Source organism: Sander lucioperca, chromosome 7 (genome assembly GCF_008315115.2).
Source record: "Sander lucioperca isolate FBNREF2018 chromosome 7, SLUC_FBN_1.2, whole genome shotgun sequence".
NCBI classification, from domain to species: Eukaryota; Metazoa; Chordata; class Actinopteri; order Perciformes; family Percidae; genus Sander; species Sander lucioperca.
In genome coordinates, this window is record NC_050179.1 from 38,851,514 (window position 1) to 38,863,823 (window position 12,310).

General features: G+C 41.1%; 1 protein-coding gene across 1 annotated transcript in view; it reads right to left on the reverse strand.

The window, feature by feature from the left end:
* Nucleotides 1–4,000, reverse strand: part of lrp5 (low density lipoprotein receptor-related protein 5) — a 68,576-nt gene extending 64,576 nt beyond the window's left edge. The window contains exon 1 of the mRNA XM_031285385.2: nt 3,699–4,000. Coding sequence (XP_031141245.1) covers nt 3,699–3,780 — 82 coding nt within the window. The 5' untranslated portion in view covers nt 3,781–4,000. The remainder of the gene's footprint in view (nt 1–3,698) is intronic.
* Nucleotides 4,001–12,310: the final 8,310 nt, after the last annotated feature.

Below are 12,310 nucleotides of genomic sequence, written 5' to 3' on the forward strand. Positions count from 1 at the left end.
ACTTGACTAAAGTCCATTTCACAAATGCTCAGCAAACCTGAACTTATCCAGATATTACCCAGGGAAGCACACAAATGTTGGAATCAGTTGGATCAGACATTAAACGGACTTTACTGCACCTAAGCTGAATGAATGAGAAATGCGAACAAAGGGCCAAAAGGTTTTGTCTTTAAGCTTTTTGGGTGTTATTTATTTATTGATTTATTATCAGCTCTAGCTTTTCCAAGGTTTTAGACACAGGTATGGTGATAATAATGGTCCAAAATGATGTTGAATTGCATATTTTTTTCATTGAAAACCATCACATTTTCTTGAGGAAAGAATCCTAAACCAAATCTGGTCTTTGATAAACCCAGGGAAAACACTGTGTATGTATGCACCAATCACCAAGACAAATTCCACGTACGGTAACTATTGTGGCAATAAATTCCTTTCTGATTCTGCCTTGTAAAAGTTACTTTGAGTGTTGTTGCTGCACTTTATGTTATGTAATGGTTATGATGCTGTTCTAAGTCCACAGTTGGTGTCGTTGAGTGCTCTGTGCTAAGCAGTCACATCTGACACCTTCAGATTTGTAATAATGCTTTTGCACTTGATGTTCTAATTCAAAACATTACACATTTCTAACATCGTTCAGAAAATAGTCACTTTCTGTAGGATATTGTGCAAAATTATTTAAACTGAAACAATAACCTTAATAAAAAACAGTATAAAATGAACAAAATCATGAGGAACTATCTGATCAAAGAACAGATAAAAGAGGACTCAGAATCCGACTACAACGCAGTTTTCTAACACAAAACTGTAGCATGAAGTCCCTATATTATGTCCAATATTTTCTTTTTAAAATGTGAACCAGTTATATGGGTGTTCCTACACACCTGAAAGGAAGTGATGTGTGTATTGGTTATGTCTGAAAGTGTGGGTATAACAAGGTCTGACTCCACAGATACACATCCACATTTCCTTTGTTCATTTACCCACATCATTTACACCAAAACAGAAAACACACAGCATCATTAACAAAGGTCCAAACTAAATTGTATGTATTTTCTGTATGTTTGTGTGTTGGAAATGTGATTGAAAAACTCCCGCACACCATCTAACTTGTAAAAAACATAGAGTTTTCTATAGTTTCTATATTTTTTTGCAAGTTAGACAGTGTGCGGGACTTTTTCTTTGCAACTGTTGACCTGCTTGTCCCCCTCCTACGCACCTGTCTCACGTTGTAGATGTGTGAAGTCATTTTCTGTACGAAAATGTGATTTGTACCATATAATCATTCAGAGGTCTGACCTTTAGTCATTTATTTATTTTTTCTTTTTTTCTTTATTTATTTATTTAAAATCTTCATATAAAAAAAGAGTCATGGTCTGGAGAAGGCATACTCAGGATAACCTTCACTCTCTAAAGCAGGGGTGTCAAACTCATTTTACTAAGGGCCACACTGGAAAATGAAAATCACATCAAGGGCCAGACATGTAGAGCTTATTAACATGCTTTTATTGAGAAAAATAAAAAATAAAAAAATTACTCTTTTTTTTGACGTTTGTCGCATTCTTCGTAGCCATAGAGGCTAATTTTAATCTGCAATCCCTGCAACCATGCATCTCTGACTGGACCACTGAGTGAGCTCACGCAGAGTTGTAAAGGTTTTATTACACACTGTTATACACATTATGAAATGTGAAGCTGCAGTTTTAGGATGCAAGCAGACAAATGGAGTCTCTTGTTTTGTCTATGCTTATTATCTTTGAAGTTTTTTTCTTTCAGAATTTATTTTGCTTTATGTTTTTATTTGAATCCAGTTGACGGTTTCAATTTGTGAGCAACGTGTTGTAGTGTAGTGATGACGCTGAGATCTTTATGGACTAGAAGAGTCAAAAGCATTACAAACAAAGTCCTCTGTAAGAACCTTCAGAATGTAGATAGGAATGAAAGAGGAAAGTTTGGTGTACTGTATGGAAGCGCTGCTGAAGTGAAGATTTCTGTCTCAGAGTCTGAGAATAACTCATTTTAAGAAAACTGCCTTTAAAGATATGGATTATAAAATGCAAGACGTTACAGGTGAATAGGGTAAAACATTTTAAACAACAGATATCACCATTAAACTACCCCAGTTAATTACTTACATTAAGACATATATTTCTGAATTACATGTTTTCTGAAATGTTATGTTTAATTGTGTTATCTTCCCGTCGACCTTGAAAAAAACACTCTTTTTTTCGATGCCTTTTTTTCATAGTTTGTTTTTGCTTTTTCCAACGTTTTAAATTGTTAAATTTTTCTTCTACGCATTTTCAGCGCTTATTTCTACATCCCATATTTTGTGATATAAAACAAAAATTTAAAACGGGTCAATGTGACCCGAAGTCAACACAAGGGTTAAATATGCAAATGAGGCATTATCTAATGCTAACTTTTGGTGAATTTCGGAGACATCTACCAGCACATAATAGACAAAGTGTAGTAAAAATAAACACCTGTGTGTATTCTGTTTTGGCCTGAAGTGTCTCCCCTTAAGAACAACATGGTATTGTTCACGTCTTGTACTACCTTGTAATCTGCAAGTGCCTTTATCACTTAGTTAATTGACTACCATTAAACTTCCCCAGTTAATTACTGTCATTAAGACAACTATCTTTTGTATTACAAGTTTTCTGTAATTTCATGTTTAAATATGCAAACAAGGAATTATCTATTGTAGTTAGGAGAAATGCACAAATAGACAAATTGGGGTAAACATCTAAATGTGTATTTTGGATGTCTTTTTTTCCACTAGTCTGAAAGAAGACATGCTATGGTAGTAAAATAGCCCAAAAACTCAAAATGGAAAGATTATGTTTTTGCCTGAAGTGTCTCCCCTTGAGAACAAAGGTCAATGAAACAACATTGTATGGTTCACCTTTTTGTAGACCCACTACCTTGTAATTTCCAAGTGCCTTTATCACTTAAAGTGTTCATTGTAAAAATAAATGTTAATGTATTTAATAAAAGAGCTTTAAGAGCTGGTGTAATGCCTTGCATCCATATGAGAGAAAGCTAAGCTCCGCCTCTGCCTGGCCACTTTGAGATAAATAGTAAGAGCGCAAATATCAAAGAAAGTAAGGTTAATAAGAGCTAGATCCATAGGGGAGAACATGTTAAGAGTGTCCAGTGGAGTTTTCATTCCCAAATTAATACATCCCGGCTTCTTTTTCACTATAAAAGCTGAAAGTGTGCGTGACACCCGACACCGAGCAGGAATGGCTGGAGCCGCCGAGCCGAGGCCCGAGAAAAATAGCCCCGGCTGGCTTCAAACTTCATTTCTGCCGCGACACATAAAGTCATCAACTAATGTTACTGTACAAAGCACCAGAGACACCGTTTAGTTACAGTTTAGTCACCCTCCAGTGTGTCGCGCGCACACACACACACACACACACACAAACACGCACACAGCAATGCAAAGTTTCGACACTTTCTTTACAACTGGTGTTGTTGTAACGTTACCCTTGGGACATAAAAAAACTCCACTTCCAGACAAGGAATCACAACTCGCGCAGTGTCTCAGCGCGGGGACATTTAGCGGAGAGTGAAGCCCACAGGCACACGGACAGAGTTGTAACTACTATGTTCTTATCATGTCTCGTCCTGGTGGCTCCACAGCCCCTTGTTCCCCGAGGATCCATGTTGGGAACAAAAAAAAGTCAACGTACCGTGAACCGCCGCCGGCAGGCAGCTCCACAGCAGCAGCAGCAGCAGCGGCAGCGGCAGCAGCTCCAGCAGCACACCGCCCATTGCAAGTCCTCTGCGCCGCCGCGTTAGATCCACAACTCCCGCTCCATTGTCCGATATCTACTCCTTAATTAAGTTCTAAACACTTTTCTCTGTGTGTACATGTACACACATGAGCCAGTATTCCGTTGTACAGCCAGATAGCCTATGTGTCTGCATGCGTGCGTCTGGGTTTGTGTGCGCGCGCTTCTGTTCTGTGTGTGTGTCCCTCTCGCTGTGTATCGACTATACTTCTTTTTCTTCCCCCAGCTCGCGCTACTTTATACTTTGGACTGTCGAGCTCGCGCACGGATAGAAAGGGCAGGCGGACGTGTTGTGACGTCACTCGACACGAGGCAGCAACATTTTTTTCTTATTTCATTTCATAGGCTATATTTCAAAATGATTGTAAATTAATCAAATAAGGATTCCCATGTTCAAAAAGGAGTAGGAAGAAGTTAAAACTTTTCTGGTCCTATCCCCTTTTTCTACTTTCGTACTTATATACAAACAATTTCATTCTTCACACATTTATTGTGCCTCCCATAATAGCCTATGGTTAAAAACAAAACAAAAGAATGTGAAAAAGAATTTATATAAATATCTATGTACAGCTAAATAAAGCCCTTACAAGTAAATCTGCGAAGATTAATCATTTAGTTGTCAAATATTACTTACTTACATGTAACTTAATCTGCAACAATTTTGATATTCAATTAATCAAACATTTTCAGATATCAGCTTGTTAAATGTGAACATTTTCTAGTTTCTTTTCTCTTCTGGGACAGTAAAGTGAATATATAAGACGTTTTTGAGAACGTCCTTTTTAGGCTTTTGGGAAACACTGATCCACATTTTTCACCATGTTCTGATATTTTGGAGACCAAACAACTGGCCATTAATCCAAAAAATAATCGACAATAAAATTCATTGTTGGTTGCAGCCTCTATATCCACGACGTTCCACTTCTGGGATTGCTTTGGTGCCGCCGAAAATTCCGCCGGATGTCCCTCTTTTCACCCCGGACGTCCATCACCTTCCTCTTTCTTTGTGTTGGCGTTCTAATCTCTGGTGGGTTTCTGAGGACTATGGTTAACTGCTCCTCAGATCTCTGCAGGGTAAATCCAGACAGCTAGCTAGACTATCTGTCCAATCTGAGTTTTCTGTTGCACAACTAAAACTACTTTTGAACGTACACATGTTCCACCAAAACAAGTTCCTTCCTGAGACTATTTAGCAGAGGCACCGTGGCGCTGTCCGGAGCTTAGCACCACCCAAGACGATTGTGATTGGTTTAAAGAAATGCCAATAAACCAGAGCATCTTTTCCACTCCTATGTCATAGGGTTAAGTGTGAAGCGTTTAACAATTATTTGTGTATCATTTTTACTCACACAGTGATGAGTGATAGTTCTAAGTGCCAACAGCACAGAGAGTAGATGGCAAAAAGGAAACTGTATATAATGTAAAGTATAAAGAGAATTAAAAATCCCTGACTCAGTCTTTTATGGATAAAAATGACAAGACAGTCTTACTAACAGGGCAGAGTGAGCATTGTGTGGCAATCAGTTTGTGGTAATTTAATTAATTGTATTCATTTAATTGTAATTTATTTGTTAATGTGGGATGCACCACCAAAGCACACTATAAACTGAAATGAGAGGGGCTTAAAGGCAACACCTGCATTATTACCTAATCGTAATGAGAGTGGGGTAGAAATCTAGTTTTATCACGTTAGTTTATATTTTGGTTAGATGGGGCGTATTACTCCCTGTCAAGGGAGACCAATCAGTGAGCAACAATATCCAACAGAAGTCAGGTATAACCACAAACAATCAGGCTGACAAGCATTCAAATATAGCTTGTTCAGTATCAAACCAACAGACTTATAGAAGCAGGCCGTATGTTCTACCGATCGGATTAGGTTCATATAATTTTTGCCAAAGTCATTATTTAACATTAACAATATTGTTTATTATGCTTACTGCACCTGTTCCCATGAATGGCATTGAATGATTGCAGACTGTGTTTTAGTCCAAGTTATTAAAACATGCATCTTTAAAATAAAATAAGAGAACAACAGTAAACGTGTCATTTTAAATAGGAACAGGTCAGGATGCCTAAATGCATGCTCGGGTGTGGCATAATGAATCCAATTCTTTTTCTTTTTTCTTCATAAGGACAATACACATTAATCAACATTTGTGTAAATGTGCCAGTGTTAGCCAGCCGGCTTAGTTTCAACTGTGGTCCTTTGTTGAGATGTTTTGAGAGCAGAGCAACAGGAAACAGTGAGACATTAGGGTAGGTTAAAATATACAGACAGAAGACAAGAAGACGCCATAAAGACAGCAACAGTAACTAAATCCATAGCTTGTGGCCTGGAGGTAAAATGGCTGCCCCACAACCACAAGGCTGGCGGATCAATCCCACGTCATCCGGCCACATGTCAAAGTGTCCCTGAGCAAGACACTGAACCCCAAGCTGCTCCCCGGATGCTTTATGTATAGCTGTCCACTGCACCTAATACTTAGGATGGGTTAAATGCAGTAATAGAATTTCACTACATTGTACTGTGTGTATGTGACGATTAAGAATAAAGTTTGATCCTTTAAATAAGCATTGTCAAGAAGCCATGCAGAGCAACAGGAAGCAGCGAGACATAGCCGTGTCAGCAACTAAACACAGCAGCGCAATACTGATTATGGCCATCGTTTATGATGCATCCAAACATGCAGTGCAGCAATAAACTGTATAATATAATAATAATAATAATAATAGAGAGAGAGACATAAAACATACAACAATCATGATGGAGATCTTGATAGAACATTAAAAGTTGCAGTACAAGTTAATAAAGTGATGAAATAGTTAAAGTACAAGTGAATATTTCATACATTCCCAGGCCGTGCAGAGCTGACTGTATCTGACAACGGGCAAGACATGGGACAAGTTAGCAGCAGGTTAGCATGTAGTATCAACAACAGCCAATCACATTTATTTAAAGTGTAAAATCACCATAAGACACAGTCTCAGTGCACTTTACAATTAAAGCAACACAGAAATAACAGACAGCAATAAAACAATGGAACAGCATTAAAGCAGTAATAATAACCACTACAAAACCAGCAACATAAGACAATAAGTGAAAAGGTTTGTCTGTGAAGGACTCAGAAATGATGGTGTGTTATAGTTGGCTGTAGGTGGGTTTTCAATCGAGATTTAAAAATGTCAGCTGAACCTACAATTAAGGGTTTTTAGCTCCAGTAGAAGAACTAATCTCTGTTTAAACTAACAGGCCCAAACCTCATATCTTATCAACATTCTGGTATACTGGACATAAACAGGAGGCAGCGTGGAGACTCTGCCCATTGCTTGTAGTTACCATGGTAACGTTAGTCGCTTTAAGTCTCAGAGAACGAGACGTCGTGACCAATAAGACCCAATCAGGAGGAGAAACGTTGGCTTCAGTGTCAGCATTGCCAAAGGTCTCCGTTTGCTGCCGTTGAGGCTGAAACACAACCCCGCAGATTCCAAACCAAAATGGGTCAGAAGTGTTTCCAAATTTCTGATGTACTTTATTTTTCTGATAAACTTTTGGAAAATGGGTCAAATTTGATCCGAGGACAACGGGAGGGTTCACAGCTTTGCCAAAGCTTCCGTGTGTAAAGTACACAGATCCAGAGTGTCCCATAGCTCATCATAAGGCACAACAACTGTTGCTGCTCAATGGAAACAGCCGGCGTGATAGTTCACTTTTTTGGACACATTTATTCCAGAAAATTCAGATGTTAGAACACACACACGGCCAAATATCATCTGTTAGATAGTGCCAGAGAGCAGATAAAGCCTTTGATTATCCAGCTTGTTTTTATTAGATTTTGGAAGGTTGTCTTGATTTGTATGTGCTGAGTATTAACTGGCATCACACAGCAACCAGCTCAAACTGGTTCTGTGTAAAAGTGCTGAAAATAAATATAGATAGTGTTGTGTCTTTAGTTGCAGTGCTGCGTTGCCGATGTGTGAAGAAGAAGAATTCGTTGGATACTGTTCTTGATTATAAATGTTTATTACATCAAAGATTACAGCGTCCATTTACAGACTCCATGGAAAGTCTGGAGAAATGCACGGCCAATATGCATTCTAAATCTGGCTCTAAAACTCATAGCTTATATTGGGTATGCTTAGGTAACATGTTAGATAACATATTGAACATTCAAGTTGGCAAAGTAAAGGTAAAAGTCCTCCAAAACTCTCTTGAACCTCCTCAGCACCAATCGCTGATCTCCACTTAAAACATCCCAGCTAAAATCACTCCACTGAAAGGTTAATCATTACTCACTGTACTGCCACAGTGTCGTGCTTAGCACATTTGAGCTTTATACATACATTAAACCTATAAGTCCATCAGATACTACAATAGATAAAAACTAACATGCTATGTGATGTGGCTTGTTGTTATGTAGCAACCTGGTCTTCTAGAAATTCCCATATAAAGTTGTGTTCAAAATAATGGCAGTCCAACATCACTAAACTCATAAATCAATTTATTTGGTAGAAGTGATATTTCTACATGGCAAATAATTTACTAGTAAGTGTTGTAGAGTCATAGAAAACCAACATACCCAACAGTCATGACATGTATGCTGCTCATTCTGTGTAATTTAATCTGTAATTGAAAGGGGCATGTTCAAAATAATAGCAGTGTTGTGTTCAGTTAGTGAGGTGATTGATTCTGTGAAGAAACAGGTGTCAGTTATGGCCCATATTTAAGGAAGGAAGGAAGCAAATGTTGTGCATGCTGGTTATAGTGCATTTCACACTGAAATACTCAGCAAAATGGGTCGTTCCAGACATTGCTCTGAGGAACAGCGGACTTTGATTAAAAAGTTGATTGGAGAGGGGAAAACAAATATAAAGAAGTGTAGAAAATGATAAAATCCAAAATGATTTCAAATGCCTTGAAATGGCATCCAAAGCCTGAACGACGTGGGAAAAAGTGGTCAACTACCATTCGAATGGATCGAAGAATAGCCAAAATGGCAAAGGCTCAACCAATGATCAGCTCCAGGAAAATCAAAGAAGACTTAAAATTACCTGTGAGTACTGTTACGATCAGAAGAAGGCTATGTGAAGCAAAGCTATCAGCTAGAAGCCCCCGCAAAGTCCCACTGCTGAAAAAAAGACATGTACTGAATAGGTTGAAATTTGCCAAAGGACACATTGACTGGCCAAAGGAGAAATGGGGCAACATTCTGTGGACTGATGAGAGCAAAATTGTTCATTTTGGGTGTAGGGGCCGCAGACAGTTTGTCCGACGACCCCCATGCACTGAATTCAAGCCACAGTACACTGTGAAGACAGTAAAGCATGGTGGTGCAAAAATCATGTTATGGGGATGTTTCTCATACTGTGGTGTTGGGCCTATTTATCGCATAACAGGGATAATGGATCAGTTTCAATACATCAAAATACTTGAAGAGGTCATGTTGCCTTATGCTGAAGAGGAAATGCCTTTGACATGGGTCTTTCAACAAGACAATGACCCAAAACACACCAGTAAGTGAGGAAAGTCTTGGTTCCAGATGAACAAGATTGATGTCATGGAGTGGCCAGCCCAATCCCCAGACCTCAATCCCATAGAAAACTTGTGGGGTGACATCAAAAATGCTGTTTCTGAGGCAAAACCCAGTAATGCAGAGGAATTGTGGAATGTAGTTCAATCATCCATGGGCTGGAATACCTGTTCACAGGTGCCAGAAGTTGGTCGACTCCATGCAACACAGATGTGAAGCAGTTCTCAGAAATAATGGTTATGCAACTAAATATTAGTGCAGTGATTCAAAGTAAAGCAAACCCTTGAGACATTTTTCAGTTCATACAGTAAATGTTTGAGTTTGTAAAGAAAAATGCAAATACTGCTATTTTTTGAACAGCCTAACATTCATTTTTCTTCACTTTCTGTAAAGGTATAACACAAACTTGATCAATTTTGGTCATGTTTTGATTTGGAATTGAATGTGCAGTGTTCCCAATGCATTGGTATTATGGAAATTAAAAGCTATTCTAAGGATTTTGAGCATTATTCACTTTTTTTAAACACAACTGTATATACCAGCAAGTTGTTTTACCTGGATGATGTTCAGTTCATAGTTTTTTTCCAGTAAAGGATCCATCCATCCATCTTCTTCCGCTTATCCGGTAACGGGTCGCGGGGGTAGCAGCTCCCAGGCCAGGTTGGAGATATAATCCCTCCACCTAGTCCTGTGTTTTCCCCGAGGCCTCCTCCCAGCTGGACGTGAGGGAGGCGCCCAGGGGGCATCCTTACCAGATGCCCGAACCACCTCAACTGGCTCCTTTCGACGCGAAGGAGCAGCGGCTCTACTCCGAGCTCCTCACGGATGACTGAGCTTCTCACCCTATCTCTAACGGAGACGCTCTCTTCACCCGAGTGTCCAAAACATACGGCCTCAGATCAGATGAAACGATTATAAAATCGATCATTGACCTTTGGCCTAGGGTGCTCTGGTACCAAGTACACTTATGAGCATCCCTATGTTCGAACATGGTGTTCGTTATAGACAATCCATGACTAGCACAGAAGTCCAACAACAAACAACCACTCTGGTTTAGATCAGGGAGGCCGTTCCTCCCAATCACGCCTCTCCATGTGTCTCCATCATTGCCCACGTGCGCGTTGAAGTCCCCCAGCAGAACTATGGAGTCCCCCACTGGAGCCCCATACAGGACTCCATTCAAGGTCTCCAAGAAGGCCGAATACTCCGAGCTCTTGTTTGGTGCATACGCACAAACAACAGTCAGAGTTTTCCCCCCCACAACCCGCAGGCGTAGAGAGGCGACACTCTCGTCCACCGGGGTAAACTCCAATGTAGCGGCGCTCAGCCGGGGGCTTGTGAATATCCCCACACCCGCCCGGCGCCTCACACCCTGGGCAACTCTGGAGAAGAAAAGAGTCCAACCCCTATCCAGGAGTATGGTTCCAGAACCGAGACTGTGCGTAGAGGTAAGCCCCACCAGATCCAACTGGTAGCGCTCCACCTCCCGCACAAGTTCCGGCTCCTTCCCCCACAGAGAGGTGACGTTCCACGTCCCCAGAGCCAGCGTCTGCCGCCCGGGTCTGGTCCGTCGAGGCCCCTGACCTTCACTGCCACCCATGTGGCAGTGCACCCGACCCCAGCGGTTCCTCCCACAGGTGGTGGGCCCATGGGTTGGAGAGAGAGGTGCCACGTAGCTTTTTCGGGCTGTGCCCGGCCGGGCTCCGTGGCAAACCCGGCCACCAGGCGCTCGCTGACGGGCCCTCCATCTGGGCCTGGCTCCAGATGGGGGCCCCGGGCTTCCTCCGGGCAGGGTCACTCCATCTCTACCTCGTTTTTTCATAGGGTTTTTGAACCATTCTTTGTCTGGCCCCTCTCCTGAGACCACTTTGCCTTGGGAGACCCTACCAGGAGCACAAAGCTCCAGACAACACAGCCCTCAGGTTCATAGGGACACAGAAACCTCTCCACCACAATAAGGTGATGGTTCCAGGAGAGGCCAGTAAAGGATGTGCAGTGTTCTCAGGAAGGTGGTCGGGGGGTGGTGCGCCTCCAAAGCACAACACTTTGGCTAAGATTGTAATTTCGGTTATTAAAGTGGCTATATGTAACTTTCAGTTTGTGTTAATTCTAGCGGCCGCTTTGGACAAAAGCGGAAAGTGTTTTTATTAAACCTGCTGTCCTAAAGATCTTTTCTAAAGACCTTCCTCCGCAGCGCTGTGGAGGAGGGTCTGGCAATGCGTCTGGGTCTGGCAAATACCACTAAAATCAGTGACTCCCTGCAGCAGGTTCAACATCTGCTGGAAAGCCCGAAACCTGAAAACTGAAAGAGTGGAGGCTGGTTTAGCAGCACATTAAAGCACATTATTGGGGGAGTTGTTCAGGTGTACATACACCACGTATTGTATATTTGAGCAGTGTATAACTTGTACAAACTGTGTGTGTCTGTCCCTGTTTGTGAAGTTAGCCATTTTAAATGAATCTCTGTAGCATAAAGAATGTAGACTGAGCTTTCAACCCCGTCATCTGTTCACAAAAGGACATGTTGATTGCTGCACATCTGGGCTGCAATGTTCTTCACTACAGAACGTAACAATAGATCTTCCATAACATCTTCCAAGAATACACAATACAACAGCAGAACCTCATGAATAATGAGGATGGATTATTTGGTCAACGTTGTGTAATGGACTCCACAGTGGTAAGACAATTGGAGGGACTTCGAGGTATCAAAACATTAGACACATACCACTGCTTGCACTCTGATGAAAAGCAAGATGAAACGTCTCAGATCTGTGTCTTCACACACACCTAAAGCCAAGCCAGCCCTGGCATTTATCCTCTCCTCTCTGGATGCCTTGTTTCTCTGCTCCAACTGGCCTCTACTCCAAAGGCTCTGTAAACTCAAAGCACATGTTCTCCTCCTCTGCCTCTCCGTGTACATGTGAGACAGGCCGGCAGTTATTCCACACCATAGAATATGCACTACAGACCAGGTAT